The 22,352-nt window shown below is 50.3% G+C and overlaps 2 protein-coding genes across 3 annotated transcripts; both read left to right on the plus strand.

The window, feature by feature from the left end:
- The first annotated feature begins 3,979 nt into the window (after positions 1-3,979).
- On the plus strand, positions 3,980-13,679 carry MCM3 (minichromosome maintenance complex component 3). 2 transcript variants are annotated; one of them, XM_085574413.1, is made up of 18 exons: positions 3,980-4,037; positions 4,078-4,269; positions 4,725-4,837; positions 5,394-5,602; positions 6,153-6,283; positions 6,475-6,713; positions 7,422-7,530; positions 8,122-8,275; positions 9,315-9,446; positions 9,901-10,109; positions 10,574-10,748; positions 10,859-10,985; positions 11,240-11,390; positions 11,530-11,670; positions 11,800-11,900; positions 12,266-12,348; positions 12,868-12,943; positions 13,159-13,679. In XM_085574413.1, the coding sequence occupies exons 2-18, from the start codon at positions 4,189-4,191 to the stop codon at positions 13,355-13,357; spliced, it is 2,430 nt and encodes an 809-aa protein (XP_085430539.1). In that variant the 5' UTR covers positions 3,980-4,037; positions 4,078-4,188; the 3' UTR covers positions 13,358-13,679. The 2 variants fall into 2 exon arrangements, with proteins under 2 accessions (XP_085430539.1, XP_021405411.1); XM_021549736.4 differs by having other exon boundaries at positions 3,980-4,269.
- Positions 13,680-17,965: 4,286 nt separating this feature from the next.
- LOC110481224 (interleukin-17F-like) lies at positions 17,966-20,619 on the plus strand. Its single transcript, XM_021549740.3, has 3 exons — positions 17,966-18,079; positions 18,976-19,196; positions 20,243-20,619. The coding sequence occupies exons 1-3, from the start codon at positions 18,056-18,058 to the stop codon at positions 20,478-20,480; spliced, it is 483 nt and encodes a 160-aa protein (XP_021405415.2). The 5' UTR covers positions 17,966-18,055; the 3' UTR covers positions 20,481-20,619.
- Positions 20,620-22,352: the final 1,733 nt, after the last annotated feature.

Consider the following 22,352-nt stretch of genomic DNA (forward strand, 5'->3'; position numbering starts at 1 on the left):
AATTCAGTTGTCCTTATGCCCGCAGGCAGGGCCTGTGTGGGTTTGTTTTGGTTTTCTATTAATTGCTGTATTTTCCTCCTGCACAGCAGGAAAACAGAATGAACACCCACGGGATCTGGGGTAGCTGTACATCAGGAGCAGGATCACAAGATTTTATGTTCCCATCACTGTGTTAGGAGCATGCTAGAGGCATCTGGGAGGAAAAACAGATCCATATGCTCTGGGCTCCTACTCTGGGAAGAAAGAAGGTGGTTACAGCCCATCCAAACACACTGAAGGTCAGAGCTTTAACTCCTTACCCACTTTCCTGTGCTCTCCTGGTCAGATACCAGCAGCTCCCTGTGCCTTTCAGTAAAGAAATTCTATTTACACACCCTGATAGTAGTTTTCCATGTTTTCTTCTCCACAATTAGGAAAAAAACCCAAGAGCTAGAACCGTTTAAAGATTTACCAGAGTGTGTGGGAATAGCAAATATTTAAAGAAAATTATGTCAGAAATGCCTGAGCTGGGTGAAGATGCAAAGGGGTGAAATTCTCCAGCCTATGTAAGGGAAAAGGTCAGGAGAGAAGATTAAGAAGGGCCCCTTCAGCATTAAATTATTTGTGAGGAGAGTCAGGACAACACTCTGCTTTTGAGAGAGAATTCATGCCCCGGTTAGGGTTCAGCTCCTGCAACTGTAGCTTCAGGAGAGCCCAGTAAATATAAATCCCTTTAATCCCTTGGAAAATGCAAAATTTACCCTGATAAAGACATCTCATAGGTGGTCTCCCTTCTCCACATAATTTCAGTTCTAAAAAGTGACTTTTTTCCATTCCAAACATTGCATTCTGTGTTATTATCTTTCTATTTATAACAAATAGATTTGCAGCTTCCACTCCAGTGTGTTGCTTGATGATCAGGTGACACTCCATCAAATTTGGGATATTCTCCTCCCATTTTTGGAGCTACAAATGAACCACAAGCCTCTCTCCTGCCCTTCATGGGTGAGGCAAGGCTACTCACTTCCTACAAGGAAAGCGAATAGATGGCAACTTGATAGTTGAGCTGTGGCTTGAAAAGTGACATTTAGTTAAACTAAGAGGAAAAAAAACCCAACAAACAAACTAAAAACAACAGCAGCAAAAACAAAACCCCACAACGTCCCAGAATCTCAGAAGGATCACAGGGTACCATTAAACCTCAGAAACCGAGTCATGTGGATGCTGACACACAGAGGTGTGAGGAAGGGATGGGAAAATCCCTTAAAGTGCTCCGTGTGCAATTCACCCATGGATGCTCCTGCATCCACCCTTGAGCTTTCTGTTTCTCTGCAAGCCCTCCAGACCTGGCCCTCTGCGTGCTAAGTGCTTAATTCCTGTTTATTTTTTCCAGTGGATAGGAAGTGCTAAACGTCCCTGTGAGCTTGCGCTGCCTTTCCACCCTGTAACCTCCGGAATGCAGCAGGGAGGTGAACCCAGGGGGACCTTGGGCACAATCCTGGGGAGTCCCAAAAGCCAGGGAAGGCTTCTTGCTTCTTCCCAGCCTTCTCCCCCTCTCTCCATCCCTCTGTCCTCCTCGGCCTGCCCTGCTCCATGAATTATTCAGGCACGCAGCAGTTGCTATAGGGCAGGGCGCTGTCATGAATAACAACAGCGGCTATTTTTATCCCTAACTCCTGTTACCTTTCAGGCAGGAGCGGTGGGGCCCTGCCAGCTCCTGGCAGGAGGAAAAGTGCAGCCATCCACGTCTCTGCAGGCTGGGATTCGTTTTGACCATCCAAATGTGGGTGAGATCTTGTGTATTCTGCATAGATGTGCCTGAATCCCACCCTGGTACCCGCTCTGTGCTCTACTCACGGGGTGCTTTGCACCCATATTTTATTTTTTCCACCCATATTTTATCTGCAGCAGAGCATGCAGACTGTCCATTGCTGGATTTAATATTCTGCCTGCTGCAGAGGGAGAAAAAGCGTCTTAGAGGGGAAATCTTGCAGTGGATTCTGGCAGTTTATATGGGATAAATCACATTTCCTTTATGGGCTTACACAGATTCCTCCAGCCAGTTTAGATTCTCAGCAGATGATTTGCCCATTAAAAAAAAAGTAAAATATAAAGTAGAAATAGAAATAGATAGAGATAGAAATAATATAAAGAAATAGAAATAGAAATAGAAAAAGAAATAATAGAAATAGAAAGTGCCAGGGGCACGCCAAAGGTTTTCTCTGTTCATTCTTTGTGCTTTCTCCACTCAGGAAAACAAGAAATGTCCAGCAAATCAGAGGGAAGGGGTGGATTTGAGGAGGAGCTGGAGGGAAATGGGTCCTGCTGAGTGTGCAGAAACAGGGAAAATATTCCAGCCGCAGGGAACATATCTGGAGCTAGCAGGGCAACCTGGAAGATTAAAAAAAAATAAAAAAAAAAGAAAAATGGAAAGGAAAAAGAAAATAAATTGAAATAAAAAGGGAAAGGAAAAATAAAAGAAGAAAAGGGGACAAGGAAGAAAACAGCAGCAGAGCATAAAATCCTTTATTTCTGCCAAACTGAATACTGCAACAAATTATTCCAGAGCAGGGCTAAAAGGTCTAAAAAGGAGGTCTGAACTTTGTGGAAAAAAAAAAAAATTAAAAAAAAAAAAATAAAAAAAATCTCTCAGGAACAAGACAAATACCCTGGACGTGGACTGCACGTATCCCAGACCAGAGTTGCCAGACGTTTCCAGTGAGTGATCTGATCCACACAAACAGAAAATGGGAAACGGGGCAAAGGCTGTTTCCTGCTCCTCTTCTGAAACACCGATCGATCGCAGCTGCTCCCTCTGGAGAGGAGGGATCTGGCAGCGGGAATTCTGTGCCTCAGCCCAGCACACCCCGGGGTGAATATTTATTCCCAGGATTACTCTGGAAAAACTGCTGTGAGCCACAATATCCAGGGGACACCGCCAAGTTTGTGTGCCTGGTATGCCTTGCTGATCAAAACAGTTTTGTCATGCTTTTTATTCTTTTCCTGTTTTTAAAGAGGAGTTTAGATAAAGATTTTTAAGGGATACTGCAGTGGTTATTTTAAGGAGGAGCTGCAGGTTTCCCTGTAGGCAGAGGCACCTTTGATTCCTGCCTACAATAGGAATTCCTCACTCCTCTTAGGAGATTTAAAGGAGGCTTGGAAAAAAGAGGGAAAGGGAGTTTTTACACAAGCAGATAGTGATAGGACAAGGGAGACTGGTTTTTAACTTGCCAGAGGCCAGGGTTAAGTGGAATATTGGGGAAGAAAATCCTTCCCTGTGAGGGTGGGGAGGCCCTGGCACAGGGTGCCCAGAGAAGCTGTGGCTGCCTCTGGAAGTGTCCAAGGCCAGGTTGGACGGGGCTTGGATCAGCTTGGGATAGTGGAAGGTGTCCCTGCCCACGGCAGGGGTTTGGAATAATTTGCACTTTAAGGTCCCTTCCAACCCCAAAAATTCTGAGATTCTAAGACACATCCAAAATCGTCTTTTCCATTCCAAATACCACAAGACCTGTCCATTTTGGGTGTTTATCCCCAGACTGCTGGAGGCACACCGGGGCCACGTTAAAGGAAAAAGCAACACCCACCCAGCCTGTAGGGGTTGAAAACACCCGGAAACAGAGCTCACCAAAATACAACATAAAAAACAAAATCCTAAATTAGTTTTTAATTAGTTTTTATTGGACTTTTCTTGGTTTGAGATTATATCTGGGTGGGTTTGTTGTTTTCGTGTTTGCTTTTTAATTTTTTTTTTTCCTCCTAAAGCGGCATTTTCAGTCCCTCGGCGACTTCCAAGAGCCGGAGCCGGGATCAAACCCCATCCCCGGTACCCCTGGCCCCGCCCCCTGCCCCGCCCCCGCGCGTTGATAAGCTAAGCGTACTGTCTATCACTGTTTCGCCACCCCATTGGCTAGCGGTGGGAGATGCCGACCAATCAGCAGCGCCAAGGGGCGGGACGGGGGCGGGTTTCCCGCGCGGTGGCGGGAAAGGAGCCGCGTTTGGCGCGAAACGGGAGCGCGGCGGGGGCGGATCGCCGGGGCCGGATCGCATCGCGGGGCCAACCCGGCTTCCCCCGTCTCCTCTCGGCTCCTCTCGGCTTCCCCCGGCTTCCCCCGGCTCCTCTCGGCTCCTCTCGGCTTCCCCCGGCTCCCCTCGGCGCTCACTGCCTTCCCCGGCAGCGGCGGAGGGATCCGTCCCAGGGCGGCCGGCAGAATGGCGGCGCCGGCGGGCGGGCTGGAGGATGCGGAGCTGCGGGAGGCGCAGCGCGATTACCTCGATTTCCTGGACGATGAGGTGAGACGAGCTGGGAGGCGCGGGTGCTGCGTCCCCTGCATGCCCCCGGGGTTGGGGAACACCTGATCCGTGTCCCCATGTCCCCTTCTCCCTGTATCCCCGGGGATTGGGGAGCATCTCATCCCTGTTTGCCCCCGCCCCATGTCTACTCCCGAAGTTGGGGAACACCTGGTCGCTGTTCCCGTCCGTCGCCCCTGATCCATGCCCCCGGGAACTGGGAGCTACCTGATCCTCCCCGCCATGTACCCCAGGGGGTTGGGAGCCCCTGGTTCCTGTGTCCCCCCATTGCTACCGGCTTTAGGGAGCACCTGGTCCCTGTGTTGCCCCTTCCTGCTTGCCGGTGGGATGAAGGGGATCCAGCTCTGCAGGAATGGGCTTCTGAGGGGTTTTTCACACAGGCGGACATGCAAAGTGAGTTGATTTTTGGGTGTGTTTCACTCCACTCCCACTTGTAGGAAGACCAAGGGATTTACCAGAGCAAGGTCCGGGACATGATCAGTGACAACCAGTATCGGCTCATCGTCAACATCAACGACCTGCGGCGCAAGAACGAGAAGAGAGCCAGCAGGTGGGTGTGGGGCAGCTGGGACACTGTGCTTGTGAGGTGTTTCAGAGGTCCAGCCCTGGTTCTGCAGGTCATTTGTCACAAGAAAGCACCAGACCTTGTCCTCTGGTGAAAGCCAGGGTTTCCCCAGCCTCACAAGGAACAATTCCTTTTCAATATCCCATCTATTCCTTCCCTCTGGAAGCATGAAGCCATTACCCCTTGTCCTCTCCTTCCATTCCTTTGTCCCAAATCCCTGTCCAGCTGTCTTGGAGTCCCTTTAGGCACTGAAAGGGGCTCTAAGGTCTTCTCCAGGCTGACCAACCCCACTTCTCTCAGCCCTTTTGAGGATGCTCAAGAATATATTGGACTAGCCTGGTCAATCTGGCTTTTCAGATATTCTTGGAATCTTTCTCCTATTTGCTGTTGGTGCCAGTGCACCTTGCACAGAGTTGTGATGGATTTCATGTTTTTTCACCTCCTGCTCCTGGAAAACTTGTCGAGCAAGTGGGGGAGTGGGGAAAAAGTGCTGATGAGGAAGGGGTTGACCCACCTGCTTTGTGACCTCCCTGTGCTGCAGGCTCCTGAGCAATGCCTTCGAGGAGCTGATCGCCTTCCAGCGTGCCCTGAAGGATTTTGTCGCCTCTGTCGATGCCACCTATGCCAAGCAGTACGAGGACTTCTACATCGGGCTGGAGGGCAGCTTTGGCTCCAAGCACGTGTCCCCACGGACACTGACAGCCTGCTTCCTCAGCTGCATCGTCTGCGTGGAGGGCATCGTGACAAAGTGTGAGACTGGGGTGTGGAGGGGCTGGGGGTTTGCTGTGGAGGAGCTGGAGACCTCCAGGAGCTGTGGTGTGGAGAGGGACTTGGGATAAGGATCTGGAGGGACAGGACAAGGGGCAATGGTTTTACTCTGACAGAGGGTAGGATTAAATGGGATACTGGGGAGGAATTCTTGGCTGTGAGCAGGAGGAGGCCCTGGCACAGGTTGTGCAGAGAAGCTGTGGCTGCCCCTGAATCCCTGGAAGTATCCAAGGCTAGGCTGATTGGGATAGTGGGAGGTGTGTTTGCCCATGGCAGGGAATGAAACTGGATGATCTTTAATATTCCTTCCAGTCCAAACCATCCTATGATTCTGTATCCTGGCAGCCTGGGCCAGGGAGCTTGGCTGAAGGTCTTGAATGTTGGGGTGGTCTTTAAAATCAGCCAGTCCTGCCCATATTTGACAGTGAGTTGTGACCCAAGTAATCTTAATGTTGGAGACCCGTTTGGGGGCTGCCTGCTGACAGAGGGGTGGGACATCCCAGCCCCTAACTCCTCTCTTTTCCAACCCCAGGCTCTCTGGTGCGTCCGAAAGTTGTCCGCAGTGTCCATTATTGCCCAGCTACCAAGAAAACAATTGAGCGCCGATACGCAGACATGACCTCCCTGGATGCTTTCCCATCCAGCTCCATCTACCCTACAAAGGTGAGGTGAAGCAGCAGCAGGTTCCTCTAGGGAGGATGTGCCAGCTTCAATATGGAGCTGGTGATCCCCAGCCTCCAGTCCTGCTAAACAACCCTTTCCAGCAGCCTTGTGCAGAGTGGGTGATGCACCCTGTGTCCTCCCTGCTCTTCTGAAAAATGGTGCTCATCTTTTCATTTGGCTTCCTGCTTTAGGATGAAGAGAACAACCCACTGGAGACAGAGTTTGGCCTCTCGGTCTACAAGGACCACCAGACCATCACCATCCAGGAGATGCCTGAGAAGGCCCCGGCGGGGCAGCTGCCACGCTCGGTGGATGTGGTTCTGGACGATGACCTGGTGGACAGGGTGAAGCCTGGGGACCGCATCCAGGTGGTGGGGACATACCGCTGCCTGCCAGGGAAGAAAGGGGGCTACACTTCAGGCACTTTCAGGTGGGTCTTCTGGGGCTTCAGCCCTCTCACCTTGTTTGGCTGGGTCTCTGGAAGGTGAAATCTGGCAGCTGACCACCAGAGAGTTGGGTCAAACAGTGGCTTAAATCACTTGGAAGTGGTTTGCACCTTGATCCTCTTTAGCAGATATGCTGAGTTGGAAAGGATCCACAAGGGCATCAAGTGCAATTCCTGGCCCTGCACAGTTCACCCTAGCAATGCCACCTTGTTCAGCCCTTGCAATGCCACCTTGTCCAAACTCTCCTGGAGCTCTGGCAGCCTTGGGGCTGTGCCCGTTCCTTGGGGAGCCTGGCCAGTGCCTGACCACTGTCTGGTGGAAGAACCTTTCCCTGACACCCAAAACAAACCTCCCCAGACCCAGCTCCAGCCATTCCTTTGGGTCCTGTCACTGGTCACCAGAGCACCCTATTGGTGCCACTTCTCCCCTTCCCCTCATGAGGAAGCTGTAGACTGTGGTGAGGTCTCCTCTCACAGTGTGCAGCTGTGACTTCCAGCTGTGCCCAGAAGGGTTTGGATGTTTTTAAAAGATGCTCCACTGATGATCCAGCAGAGTCAGATCAAGAGTGCTACAGCTGTCAAAGCTTCCCACTCCCTTCCAGGGCTTCCTAGACCAAGTGATGGCCCTGTGGAAGCTTCTGCCGTGTCTCTGTGGGGTTTGCAGAGCTGACCACAGCTGTGTCCCTTCTCCAGGACCATCCTCATTGCCTGCCATGTGAAGCAGATGAGCAAAGACCTCAGGCCTCTTTACTCTGCTTCAGACGTGGCCAAGATCAAGAGATTCAGCAAGAGCCGCTCCAAGGTATCTAAGTTTTGTCTCCAGGCATGAAGTTTCAGCTTGGCATGTGGCTAAGAAGGTTCTTGTTGGGTTGCAGGTAACTTTTCAACCCTCTTAGCAGGTTGTTGGATTACCTAACTAATTCTCTTTGAATTTTTTGCTTAGACTGTGATCAGGGCCTGTTGTTTTTCTGGCTGCTTCTGTACTGCTTGCAGAGCATCCTTCCTGCTGGCAGCTCTGCTGTGTTTTGACTCTACCAGCAGGTTTCCAGGGAATTTGCTCTGCAGGAGAAACACTTAGTTTCTCACTCCAGACTGAGATAATGGGGTTCTGTCCCAGCCTCTCATGCTCAGAGCATTTCTTTGTGGCTTTCCTTGCTCTCACTGCTTCCAGTGCTTGTTTAGGTGACAGTGACTGGATTGTCCTGGATTGAAGATAAATCCCACTGTGAAAGACAGCTTTGCCCAACAGTCTTCTCCTTTCCAAATAATTTTCATCCATGTGGCTCTGATAGGAATGAGCTGAAATTTGGGCTGAAATGCTCTTTTGAAGTATTGCTTGTTCTTGCTTGCTCCAGCCCATATGACAGGCCATGCTCTGCCTCTTCTGCCTTAGGATATCTTTGACCAGCTGGCCAGATCCCTGGCTCCCAGCATCCATGGGCACGAGTACATCAAGAAGGCCATCCTCTGCATGCTGCTGGGAGGGGTGGAGAAGATCCTGGAGAACGGGAGCCGCATCCGAGGAGACATCAACATCTTGCTGATAGGTCTGGGAGGGCTGGGCAGAGGCACCCTTGGTTGGTGTTGTTGGGGGGTGAGGGAAGGTTCTGGATTTAGTTTTGTGGAGTAGCTGAGGTTAAAAAGGACATCTGGATGTTCAGGGATGTGCAAGGGCTGAGTCGGTGTCACTGGTGGGTCAGGTTGCTCTGGGACTTGTCCAGTTGGTTTTGAAAATGTCCAAGGATGGAGATGTGTGCAGATGTGGAGTCATCAGCACAAAAAAAGTGTGGACCTGTTAGAAAGTGCACAGAGGAACCTTGGACAGGAGTGCAAAGAGTAGACCTCCCTTGCTCTGGAGCTGAGCTGGGGTTGTTCTGCCTGGAGAAATCTCCAGTGACACCTTGGAGCCCCTTCCAGTGCCTAAAGGGGCTCCAGGAGAGCTGGAGAGGGACTTGGGAGAAGGCCTGGAAGGACAGGACAAGCGGGAATGGCTTTCCACTGCCAGTGGACATGGTTAGATGGGATATTGTGAAGAAATTTTTCCCTGTGAGGGTGGGGAGGCCCTGGCCCGGGCTGCCCAGAGAAGCTGTGGCTGCCCCTGCATCCCTGGAAGTGTCCAAGGCCAGGCTGGACGGGGCATGGAACAACCTGGGGTAGTGGAAGGCATCCCTGCATATGACAGGGGGTTAGAGCAAGGTGACATGTAATGTCCTTTCCAACCCAAACCATTCCATGTTTCTTGGGGATTCCATTGCCTCTGTGAGCCATTATCCCAGTGTTTGCCTATGGTCAAGGAGACTTTGTTTCTGATGTCCCATTGGAGTTTCCTATATTCTGAATTGTCCCCATTGCCTCTTGTCCCATCACCTCAAGTCTCTTTTCTCCATCTTCTCTATTTCCTCCCATGGGTTTATTGATGATAGTGGGAAGATCATCTGCTTACCTTACTTTATGAAGACTGAACAAAACCCTTCTGTCCCCTTTCCCCTTCACCTCCCCCTGCTCTGAACACCCCCAAACCAGACACAGGGTGCAGTTGGTATGCAGGGGATGAGTTATTTCTAAATGTGCCATTCTCCATCCCAGGAGACCCTTCTGTGGCCAAATCCCAGCTGCTGAGGTATGTGCTGAGCACAGCACCCCGGGCCATCCCCACCACTGGCAGGGGCTCCTCCGGCGTTGGCCTCACTGCTGCCGTCACCACGGACCAGGAGACAGGTGAGGAGCACCTCTGATGGCTGTTAACTCCTGGCAGGCACCTTGGCATCCAAGGCTGCTCATCTTGATGATCTGGGAGCTCTTTTCCAGCTTCAGTGATTTTATGGTGTTGGTTCTGCAGTGACCTGCTCCACCAGAAGCTTTATGTTAATGATCATTCGGGATAGTGGGATCCCGTGTTTTGGGATATTTTTCCCACCTCTCTTAGGTGGTGATTTTCTTTCCTCTTCTTCCACTTGGTGCCACATTTAGCAGCCTTCCTCATGGGTAGGCATTCCTAACCCTGATCCTTACCCTAAGCATTCTCTCTGCTCTAGAGTTGGGTCATAGAGCAACCCAGAAGGATTCTGCTGCACCTTGATGTTCACCCTCATCCCAGGGGTGATGGATCTGGCAGGGCAGGAGATGTGTAGGGCCAGTGGGTGGTGGCTGACCCTGTTTTCCCCCATCCCAGGGGAGCGACGCCTGGAAGCAGGAGCCATGGTGTTGGCCGACCGGGGCGTGGTGTGCATCGACGAGTTTGACAAGATGTCCGACATCGACCGCACGGCCATCCACGAGGTGATGGAGCAGGGACGGGTCACCATCGCCAAGGCTGGCATCCAGGCCCGCCTCAACTCCCGCTGCAGCGTCCTGGCCGCCGCCAACCCCGTCTACGGCCGGGTGAGTGCTGCTGGTACCCTTCCCTGGAGAAGGGAGGAGGCAGCTGGTGAATTCCAAAAGATCCCCCAAATCGGTGACTTGGATGCGTGGACAGCAAAGACCTTGTTGGTTTGGTGTCTGTCGTGGTCATGGCTTTCCTGTAGGAGAGCAGCTCCTGGGGTTTCTCACTCTGTTTTGGTTCTGCCTGGGTGTTTGGGCAGCCCAGTGGATCCTCGTGCTGGTGATGAGCCTCAGTCTTGGTGTCTGATCAGGGATCACAAAAAACACTTGTTTTACTTGGAAATAAGAGCCTTGCAGGAGGGGAAAAGTGGCTGTACTGGCGCAGCAGGCTGGTTTGGTGTGCCATCCATCCACCCATCCATCCATCTTTTTAGGCCTGGCCCAAGGAGATCCTCCCAACCTCCCTGGCAGCCAGGACTGGCCAGTGAGGCTCTCGTGTAACCCCTCACGCTGTCCTTCCCCAGTATGACCAGTACAAGACGCCCATGGAGAACATCGGCCTGCAGGACTCCCTTCTCTCCCGTTTTGACCTGCTCTTCATCGTGCTGGACCAGATGGACCCCGAGCAGGACAAGGAGATCTCGGACCACGTCCTGCGGATGCACCGCTACCGCAACCCCAACGAGCAGGATGGGGATGGTGAGTCCCATCCCTCCTCAGCCAAGTTCCCCCTTGGTGGCAGCTCCTGGGGACTATCAGAAGTTGTTTCACAGGGTAAAATCATATTCTCTGTACATTCCCCTTTCCAGCCATGCCTCTGGGCAGTGCTGTGGAGATGCTGGCTACGGATGACCCTGACTTCATGCAGGAGGAGGAGCAGGAGCTGCAGGTCTATGAGAAACACGATGACCTCCTGCACGGGCCCAACCGCCGCAAGTGAGTCCCTTCATCCCCTGGAGCTCCCTGAGGGTGTCCAGCACTGTGGGTTCATGAGTTTGGCCTGAGTATCCAGACAGTGCCAGCGATGCTCAGGCTGATCCACGGGTAGGATGCTAAGGGAGCCTTGCTTGATCTCTTGTGCCAGCTGGGGAACATCTGGAGCTGAATTCCCTACACAGCTGGATGTCCATGGAGAGGGTATAAATGGATGGGAAGCCCATCCCCACTGTAGCTAATGTGCATTCCCACAGGGAGAAGGTTGTCAGCATGGAGTTCATGAGGAAGTACATCCACGTGGCAAAGATGATCAAGCCCGTGCTGACTGAGGAGGCGGCGAGCTACATCGCCGAGGAGTATTCCCGCCTGCGCAGCCAGAGCCAGATGAACTCGGACGTGGCAAGGGTGAGCCCTGGGAGCAGCTCCTTCTTGGGCCAGGAGGAGGGAAACTGAGGCACAGGCCTCTCTTCTTATGAGTGTTTTCCACCTTGGATGTGAGACCTCTCAGTGAGGGTCACACAGGCACCTCTCTCTGTCCCCCCAGACCTCCCCCATCACTGCCCGGACCCTGGAGACCCTGATCCGCCTCTCCACAGCCCACGCCAAGGCCAGGATGAGCAAGACTGTGGATATGCAGGATGCTGAGGCAGCTCTGGAGCTGGTGCAGTTCGCCTACTTCAAAAAGGTGGGAGGAAGGTGTCCCTCTGTTCCCAGGGGATCCTGAGATTGTCAGGATTTTGGGTGCTTGGGGTTGGTCCCTAAAAGCAGCTTGAGTGCAAATGAGGTCTGAGTCCATCCTGCCTTTGCCACACAGGTGCTGGAGAAGGAGAAAAAGCGCAGGAAGCCGGCGGAGGATGACTCTGAGACTGAGGAAGATCAGGAGTTGCAGGACAAGGAGGAGCGCACAACACGGAGGTAGGAGCCACAGCAAGGGAGTGGGAGGGACATGGTGCAAAGGGCAACAGCCTCTACCAAGGTTGCCACGGGCCGTGGGGACTCCACGTTTTGCTCAGCCAGGTGATTTGTCCCACTCCATTTGTAGTAGAGAAACATCACAATTTCATGGATAAAGAGCTGGCTGGATAGCACTGGCAGAGGTTGCCCAGAGAAGCTGTGGCTGCCTCTGGATCCCTGGAAGTGTCCAAAGCCAGGCTGGACAGGACTTGGAGCAACCTGGGATAGAGGAAAGTGTCCCTGCCTATAGCAGAGGGTGGAACAGGATGATCCTTATGCTCCCTTCCAACCCAAACCCATGGGTGACCTCTCTTTTCCCCTCCCAGAAGGAAGAAGGCGCGCAAAGAAGGTGAGGAGGGCTCCTATGACCCCTACGACTTCAGTGACGCTGAGGAGGAGATGCCACAGGGTGAGTCCCTGGGTTTGGTGACACCTGGCTCCTGGGGGTGCTCTGCTGGGTCTGCACAGCCTGGGGAGCAGCAATGTTGCTGCTACCTGTGGTCCCTGGTGTACCATTCAGAGCCACAGATCCATATGGGACAGGGTTAGGTGGGATATTAGGAAGGAATTCTTCCCTGTGAGGGTGGAAAGCCCTGGCACAGATTCCCAAAGAAGCTGTGGCTGCCCCTGAATCCATGGAAGTGTCCGAGGCCAGGTTGGATGGGCCTTGAAGCAACCTGGCATAGTGGAAGGTGCCTGTGCATGTAACAGGGGTTTGAACTGGATAACATTTAAAGTCCCTTCCCACCCAAACCATTTTGTGATTCTATTGCTGATTAACTTTTTTCCATCCACCTCCAAACCACAGCATAAATAACAGTATTGGGATGCAGTTTGGCATCACCCCCTATCCTGAGCCCAGCACTTTTGCTCTCTGGGCACTTGGTCACCAGGCACAGGGTGAAGGTAACTCTTCCTTCTGCTCCAGTTCAGGCACACCCTCCGAAAACGCCCGAATCCTCAGGAGCTGGTGAAGGGAAGAAGGTGGAGTTGGCTGAGCCAAGGTGAGTGGGGGCTGTCCCTGTGTGTCCACCTCCCACAGTGGCTCCAGGCTGTTGTCCCATGCTGGAGATGCATCTGTGATGCTCCCAGCTCCAGCTTTTGCCTTTCCTACTGAGTGCTGCTGCTGGAACGGGGAAGGGCTGAGGCATCCTGGGCTGGGAACAAGTGGAAGGATTTTTGTGTATTCTCCAAGGGTGATTCCTTCTCCTCTGACCAGGTTGAAAGCGTTCAAGGCTGCTCTCCTGGAGGTGTTCAAAGCCTCCCATGCCCAGTCTGTGGGCCTGAAGAACGTGATGGAATCCATCAACCGCGACAATCCCGAGCCCTTCTCGTCGGCCGAGGTGAAGGTGGCCCTGGCTCACATGCAGGATGACAACCAGATCATGGTGTCTGATGACATTATCTTCCTAATCTGAGCCTCTGGGTCCAGCAGCCCAAGTTGTTCACAGACTCTCAGTTTGGAGACTCATTGTGTTTGAATGCTTCATGTGGCTGAGCTGGATTTGGGGAGCTCAAGTCTGTGCACTTCCTTGCTGTGCATTTCTGGCACTAAAGAAAAGAGCCAGGAGCTCTGGAAGCTCTTGTTGTCTTCACAGTGGAGTATTTGGGAAGTGGTTTCTGCAAGGAGATGAAAGGAAAAACTTAGGAGGAAATTGTCAGTGTTTTTAATGTATTGTTTTTAGCTTTGGTGTTAAGAGTTACAGCATTTAAATAAATAAAAAACTCTGGATTTAGGAATCCAGCATTCAGTGGTGGTGATAAGAAGCAATATGAGAGCTCCACTGTTAGTGAAGCTTTTATTTCCCCCTTTTTTTCCATTTTTTCCCCATTATATAGCCTAGATGTTCTTGTCTCGCAGGGAAAGGTGCCTAAAGACCATCCTGTTGATTCTGCCCTTCCCACTCCTCTTGTGGAGGATGATTCCTGGCAATGGAGGGCCAGGTGTAGTCTGACCTGTTCCACTGCCCATGGGTCAGCTTAAATTTCCAGATTTCACACCCCTGATGGGGGTTTTAGCCCCAGGGAAGGAACTTGGAAGGTCTCAGAGCTGCCCAGGGAATGTGTCCCTGGCACAGATGGATTCCATCTCCTCCTTTTCCTGCCTTTAGCTTGGGATCATGTCCTGGGGATGGCAAACTTTCAAGAAAAGCTGTGCACACAATCAGGACAGTTCTGGCAGCTTGTGGTCCAGAGCTGATGAAGGTTTGGGTTTTTCTTCAGTTTCTTTTGTCTTTGTGAGTTTGAACTTTGGAGGAACCCCTGAACAGGTTTGTTGTTGTCACTGCCTATCCAGACACAGCTCCCTTCTTCCTGGGTGCCATCAATCTTTATTTGGGTTATATAAATGTCTCTACTGTTCACCCATGGTTGGCTGTTTGGGGGGATGTAGGATTCCCACTTGTGGGGATACAGCTGCACTTACACAGGTGGGATTTGTGCTGCTGTGGAAGGACTTCAGCTGCCTGGTGAGCTCAAGACAGATTTTGGAGCTCCTCTCATCCAAGAAAGCAACTGACAGCAGGTTTTGAGGGGGTTTTGTGTGTTTGCAGCCTAAGGATCTCTGAGTGGGTGTATTGTGCTAGTACAGAGCAACCTTGGACCTTCAGGCAAGGTCTGGCTCAAAATTGCAAAAACTGGTGAAAATTAAACAAACACAGATCCTCTTCTCTGGAGATGGGATGGGAGAGCTGGGATTGTTCAGCCTGGAGAAGGATCTGGAGAGATTTAAGAGCCCCTTCCAGTGCTTAAAGGGCCTCCAAGAGAGCGGGACAGGGGCTTGGGATGAGGGATGGAGGGACAGGACAGGGAGAATGGCTTCTCACTGCCAGAGGGCAGGGATAGATGGGGATGCTGGGGAGAAATTTTTTCCTGTGAGGGTGGGGAGACCCCTGAATCGCTGGAAGTGTTCAAGGTTGGATGGGGCTTGGAGCAACCTGGACTAGTGGAAGGTGTCCCAGCCCATTCCGTAATTCCATGATTTTGTGTTTTCCCTGCCCTTAGAGCTGAGGAACAGCTAATACTGAGTTTCTCGTGAGAGGACACCAGGAGGAGCTCCAGGGTAGAGAAATCTGGGTATTTCCCTATCCTGTACCCGGGGCTGTAGGCTGTGGGTGACTACCATCCCCCTGTGCTGGTGGCCACCCCGGTGCATGCTTTACAATTGGGAGAGGTGTCTTTGTTGACGAGAGAAGCCTGGAGAGGCAGGAGCAATCTCCTGGAAGTACAAAGCTGTGTCCTGTGCTGCAGCTGAAATTTTCATTTGACCCTGTCATCTGGAGATTCGGAGGCTGTGATTTCAGCCTTTAGCTGCTGCAGGCTGTGGAAGGTGCTCTGAGCACTTGGTCTTGTGGAAGGTGTCCCTGCCCATGGCAGGGGTGGGACTGGATGGTCTGTAAGGTTCTTTCCAACCCATATTATCGCGTGACTTAATCATCCACAAAAACCTGAACCTAAGCATGTAACATATCCTGCAGTGCAGGCAGTGCTGATTCTTTATAGGAGCTCAAGAGTAGAAGAGTTCTGGTAAGTGGAATTAATATTTAATCTCCAAGCCCTTGATGTGTGAGAGGGAAAAGCTTTTTGAGATAACTTTATATTCCTACCTATAAGGAAAAAAATCTTCCCTGTAAGGATGGGGAGGCCCTGGCACAGGGTGCCCAGAGAAGCTGTGGCTGCCCTGGGTCCCTGGAAGTGTCCAAGGCCAGGGTTTGGAGCAGCTTGGGTAGTGGAACTGTATGATCTTTAAAGTCCTTTCCCACCAGAGCCATTCTGTGATTCTAGGAATAAAAGTATTTTCCTTCCCTTGTGATGATTCACGTTTGGTGGCCTCCTTTGTGATTTTTTTAGTAAACTTCAACTCGTCAAGACAAGTTCAGCAGGAAATTCTGGGTCAAAGAGGGAATCCCTGCTGAAGTTAGAAGCTGCTGAAGACACAAGAAGTGAGTGGAAAGTGGTGGTGGGGGTTCATAACCCAGTATTTGGCGTGACAACGTCATTGCTTCGTCACACGTAACCATTTCCACTCAACCCCGTTTTTGCACAATCCAACCCGTTTTCATGGCAGTCCCCTTTCCTTTCACGATGAACACTCAGGGGGAAAAAAAGGAGGTCAGCTTCTGGGCTAAAAAAGTGGATTTCTGGTAATTCTACCCTCTCTTGCTCCTCCACGCTCCGTGTCACATCTCAGTAGGTGTACTGGTGAACATTTAGGCCAGTCAGAATAGGAGCATGTGTCACAGCTCTAGTGTTGCCTCGTGTGGACTTGATAACCTGAAATGTGACAAATGCACAGGAGGAGAGTAGCTGGGCTCTGAGCAGCCGGTTGAACCAGACCACAAAGTCATGACAACATCCTGCAGTGATGTAAAGCATCAGTCGATGCAGATTTCTGCTGCTGTGATTCAAGGGAGGTGACAGAGCAGGCACCATTGGTCCCTTCTCCTTGGAAAGTTCTGTGAATTTGTGAGAAGTTTCTGATTTTTTTTTTTTTTTTTTTGTAAGAAATCTCTTTTGTGGGAACTGTTTTTTTGACTGAAAATGTCATTAATCTGTTGATTCCCTGGATGACTGAAGATGAATTTGTGTGAAAACACTTTATTGCTTTGCTTCCAGCTTGGCTACATAGCTTTGAGAAAGGTTTCTCTCAGTGCTTTTCTCCACAAATAAGCTTCATCCAGTTGTTATGTGTTGTTTTGGGGTTTTTTTTGACATAAAAATGGCTTTTACTCCCTAAGAGACCTGCTGGTGCTCCAGGGAAACACCACATGCACAAACTTTCCAGTTGGTAGCTGCTTCTTTGTGGACCACAGGATGAAGAATCCTGTTTTCACTTCTATTTTCATGCCTCCCTCTCCTGTTAATAATTAAGTGAGGTTTGTATGATTGTGAGGGGGTTAAATCTTCCACAGACACAAAGGAACAGGAGCAGGTGGAGGAATTCAAATGAAGGTTCTGACCCAGCTCTTTCAGGGCTCTTCAAGGACCATGGTCAACCCTAGTCCCACCATATTCCATGTGAGTCCCACCAGACAAGTCAGGAGAGGCTTTCCTCACACCACCTTGCTGGCTACAGGGCCATGGGACTTATTGGAGTGTTTTGGGATTGTGCAAGACTTATGGGATGTACAGAAGCAGGAGCAAAGTGTGCAAAGGAAAGGATAAAGGTGGATCAGTAAGGAACTGTGTGTGTGGGAGTGCTAAAGATATCAAAGATGGACTAGCTCCAGATTATTCCAAAAGTCTGGGCTCCTCCTGGTGCTCCAGCCCCTTCCCCAGCTCCATTCACCACTGCGTATGTCCAAGGAGCCCATCCAGGAGAAATGCTGCTCCAGTATTCCAGCAGCACAGCTCAGGCAGGGACTGGGAGTCAAAGCTGAGCCAGAATGGGGCTCCTGGTGGTGGTCAGGGCCCTAACAGGGTATGTATGAGAATTCTCCATAGTGTGTCACCACTAGCAGGGAAGGCATCCCAGCTCCTGGTGTCCTGACACCCCAGAAGGAATTTTAATGGCACTTATTCTTCCCCTGTCCAGTCCCTGATGGACACAGGGATGCCTGAGATGGGGTGGGTGTGGATTGTGCAGTTGAAGGGAGGTTAAATGTTGATGTTCCATGTCCTGCCCTCATTTTGAAACCCTTGCTGGGTGTCTGACTTTGCAGCTTGCTGATCTCTGCTGTTGGGCTTGTTTGAGGCACGTGGGAGTGCATCCACACAAGTTTGTGGTGAAAGAACACTATTATTAGAAAGAGGGGAGTGGAAAGGAGTGAAAAAAAACCCCACCTGCCTGAATAATTCGCTTTTTTTTAAGTCCTTATCTCTTGATCTGCCTGAATAAATGGTATTGGCTGATTTGGGATGCTGGTAGTAGTATTTGCCCTTCCCTTTTTTGGAGTTAAATGGGAGGAAGTGGGCTAAAATTTGCAATATCAGCTCCTAACCTCAGGTTAGGTAAGCCAGCTGTGCTGCAATGGAAAGGATGGCAGTGCCTCAGCTTTGCTATAAAATGGAGAGCACAACTGGCTTTAAGACAGAAGCAGGGTTGAACGGGTCTCAGAGAAGGAGAATTCTCTTGTCCGATTGCCCTAACATCCACCCAAAGCAGCAGGGAGGTTACCATGGCTTTCACGAGCTCTGCTGGGGTAAGTACTTATATTTAAAATAGAGAATAAGATGTATTTGCTGCAAGACAGAAAGCAGAGTGCAAATCCCCTGATTTGTGCAGAAAACCCTTTTAGCCTTGCTGGGAGCTGCATGGGATGCTGGGTGTGGCTGATGCAGCTGCTTGGTGACTGAGTGATGAGGGCATGCTTGCATGGGCATAATAAACCCATTATTTATTTATCTCATCAGCACTGCTGATGGGGGATTGGCAGAATCCTTTTTGCAGACAACATGTTATCAAAACTGCTGAAATTGCACTGTGGATACCTATGCATTTGAATTTCAACCTGGGTAGCATTTGCAGCACTGTCAGCTCCTGTGATTTTCTTAAAAGCCCTGCATTTATTTTGGCTTCTTTTTAGGAACTGGTCTTAATGATCCTTGTGGTTCCCCTTCTGTTTAGGATATTCTATGATTCTAATATTTACTAAAACTCTGCCTACTGGAAATTGCTCAAGAATCCCAGATTTTCTTGGGAAAAGGGGTATTTCCATCAGATGGCTGTGGGTGGCCAGCTTTTATTGTCCTGAGAAAACCATGGCTGGGCAAGGTTTTAAGCTTAGGCACAGGGGTCAGCTGAGTCCTTACCCCAGGTTTTAGATTAAAAGATGGGTCTGTGGGACCTCAGAGTAGGATCTTCACAGCTTGTTGGACAGGTGCTCTTCCTATTGCAGAATCAACTGTGAACCAGCATTTAAATCGGGGTTTAGCATCAGTTATGATGAGTTTTATTAACATAATTATGCTATTTGCTCATCTTGGCCCATTTCACACAAATATAAATATGAAGATGGTCCAGTCTAACCAAGACTTGGCTCTTGGTGCTCTCTCTTTCCTGACTGGGCAGAACTAACAACACCTTTCTCTCCCCCAGTTCAGATCTCTGTTTTTGGTGCTGGTTTTAGCCCTCACTGTGAGGAGCTCACCCCACAGAAAGGCTGGTGCCTCTGCAAGGCTGAAAGAAGGTTGCCTGAACCAAAAGGATCCCAAATTCCCCACAACAGTGAACGTTGAGATTCAGATCAGCAACTCAGATCATGCCTTTGGGATGGTCCATGATGTCAGGAACCGGTCTCTCGCTCCCTGGGATTACAGGTAACTGTTCAGTTGTTCTCTAAATTGTGAGGGCTGTGCCACAGATGGTTTTTTGTGCTGGCTGTGGTTCATTCTCAGCATATGTCCAGAGTCCCATGAATATTGCAAACACTTCTGACACACCCTGGTGTTCTGATATTTGTTGGGATTTCTTCAGGAAAAACTGTTTGCAGTGCAAGGGGCTATCAATGAAATGGTTTCCAATCTTTTTGTCAGTCTTTATCAATCACAGAATCATTGAGGCTGGAAAAGCCCTCTGAGGTCTTTGAGTCCAACCATTTCCCCAGCACTGCCAAGGCCACCACTGACCTGTGTCCCCAAGTGCCACATCCACACGGCTTTTAAAGCCCTCCAGGGATAATTCCTGGGCAGCTGTGCCAGGCCTTAACAACCCTTTCAGGGAAGAGATTTTTCTTAATATCCAATCTAAACCTTCCCTAGAGCAACTTGAGGCTGTTTCCTCTTGTCCCTTGTTCCCTGGGAGCAGAGCCTGACCCCCCTGGCTGTCCCCTCCTGTCAGGAGTTGTGCAGAGCCAGAAGGTCCCCCCTGAGCCTCATTTTCTCCAGGCTGAGCCCCTTTCCCAGCTCCCTCAGCCCCTCCTGGTGCTCCTGGAGCTTTCCCAGCTCCTCTGAGCAACTTTCTAACTCCTCTGGCCTGAGCTTTTGGTGCTGCATGAGGTTGAAATAACAATGAAATTAATTATTCCTCTGGGAAAAGAATGATGTGAGTACATTGACATTTCGCATCTTCCTAACAGAAAGAAACACCCAAATGCTGAAATTAAAACCAAACAGAAATGAATAGGCCAGTTGTGAGCTCTGCATTATTTAACCCAGCTCCGCTCCATTCATCAGCTCCTAAAGAGTGATACACCAATATTCCCCATTTCTAGGAAATCATTGTGAAACCATTGAGGATTAGGAAATCCTTTGCGTCTCACAGTGAGAGCACACAGGTTAAATAGGACGATGGGGATATAAACAAGAAGGTCCTACCAAACCACAACATCCAGGTGCTTAAATCAGTTTTGTGTCCCCGTTCCCAGGCTGGACGAGGATCCCAACCGCTTCCCACGGGTGATTGCCGACGCCCGGTGCCGCCTGTCGGGCTGTGTGAGCCCCCAGGGGCAGGAGGACCACGGCCTCAACTCGGTGCCCATCCAGCAGGAGATCCTGGTGCTGCGGCGGGAGCGGCGCGGCTGCGTCCCCTCCTACCGCCTGGAGAAGAGGATCATCACCGTGGGCTGCACCTGCGTCACCCCCGTCATCCAGCACCAGTCCTAGCAGCAGGCAGCCTAGGGGAGAGGAAGTATTTCCCATAAAAATCCCTCTGGTGAAATCCCACAGCTGCCCGCCTCGCGCTCCAGGAATTCAACGCGTCGTTCCCCTTCCAAATCTGAGCAAATTGTCTCGTGAAAGTCACGATTCTTGCTGTTGTTCATTTATGGATTTCAGGATGGAGATCGTTGGTAGCTGATGGTGGAAGGGAGGAAGAGTTTTGTTTGTGGCCCCTAGCAGTGCTTTTTAAAATTTATTTTTTCATTGTGGTTTATATCAGTTTGGTGAACCAAATTAATTATAGTTTATGAAGTTGTTCTTGGCAGTAAATTGCCCTAATTGAATACATGCCCACCAGCACTGCCACAAAAAATTCCTCATCCTGCATCTTCTCCCTCCCTTCTTCATCCCTATCCCATTTCCCTTCTCTGGCCATCCCTGCTCACTGGGATGTCAGTCAGACATTGGTGCCACCAGGCCTGGTTGTCACCACAGTCTGGGTTTATGTCACTGCTGCAATTGATTTACTGCAAAACATTTTGGGAGGTAACTGACTCCACTTGTTGAGTGCTGAAATGGTAAACAACCAACAGATATCTATATTTCTATTTATGTCTTCTATTTATAGCTGTATTTATGGCTCTGTGTGTGCTCAGAGTATAAAAAAATTGATAAATTTAATCTGTATTTATTCAATAACTTATCTGCTGAATAAAAATAATATTTTATTTTAAAAAATAGTTTTTCATGGTAGTTCAGAATGACAAGAGACACAGAGAATGGGTTTGTGCTGCAGTAGCACTGAGAGATTTCGGCACAGATCGGGTATTTTCCTGTGCAGTGAGATGAGTAAGAAGGAGCAGAAGAGAACTTGCAGCCTAAATAGATGAAAAGACTCAAAGAAGAGGCTGAAAGCAGTGAAGGGAGGTTCTGCAGGCAGTGGTGGCAATGGAATGAGGTTTTTTAGACCGCTGGGATGGTGTCTAGGAATGGTGGGAAAAAAAGATAGGAGATGTCACATTCCAGGGCTGCAGCCAGAATTTGGGATGGTTCATTAGAGCTGGGAAAGGTCTGTCCTAGCCTCCTCCAGGCAAGCTTTCATCCCTATAAGCAACTTTCTCCTCCCCCAGCTGAATGGTTGGCTGAGCAGGAATGCAGGGAGATGTTGATGGCTTAATCCCAGTGCTCCCCAGCCAGGAAATTCTCAGGTGCTGGGATTAAAGCCTGGATGAGGATCCCTCACATCAAGGAACCAGGAACTACCTGCAGGGCGTGGTTTCCTGCTGAGCTGAGGTGTCCTGCCTTAGGAAATGAGGAACTGCCCCTTCCCTCCTGAGCTGCACAAGGAACACAGCCTGGCACAGCTCCCTGTTCAGGAGCTGGACTGGGTGATCCTTGTGTCCCTGAGGATATTCCATGATCCTATAACTATCTACTCTTTTATCAAATTACTGCAATATCGCTTTTTTTGACATTGCTCCTCTTCCATCAGAGCTGAGCCAGGCTCTCAGACCTCTGCTTCGGTTTCTGCTGCAGGAGGTTTTAAGCCTGCATTTCCTTTTACATTTAAATCAGGACAAACCCACGCAGGCATTCTAGTCTTTCATTTTGACTGCACAGAAACCACTTTAAATCAGATCCACCTGGTGCAGGTGGACCCTGGGTTTCCTGCTCAGGGTGGGCCAGGTGAGTTGCTGGGTCCAGATGAATCAAGGCCAGGTTGGATGGGGCTTTGGACCACCTGGAGTAGTAAAAGGTGGCAGGGGATGGAATGAGATGGTGTTTGAGTTCCCTTCCAACCCAAAACATTCCACAGTTCTGTGATTCTACAAGTCTTTCATATCTCCTCTTGTTGGGATGGATGAAAGTTTGACAAGA

Source organism: Lonchura striata, chromosome 3, assembly GCF_050655825.1.
Source record: "Lonchura striata isolate lonStrDom1 chromosome 3, ASM5065582v1, whole genome shotgun sequence".
NCBI lineage: Eukaryota > Metazoa > Chordata > Aves > Passeriformes > Estrildidae > Lonchura > Lonchura striata.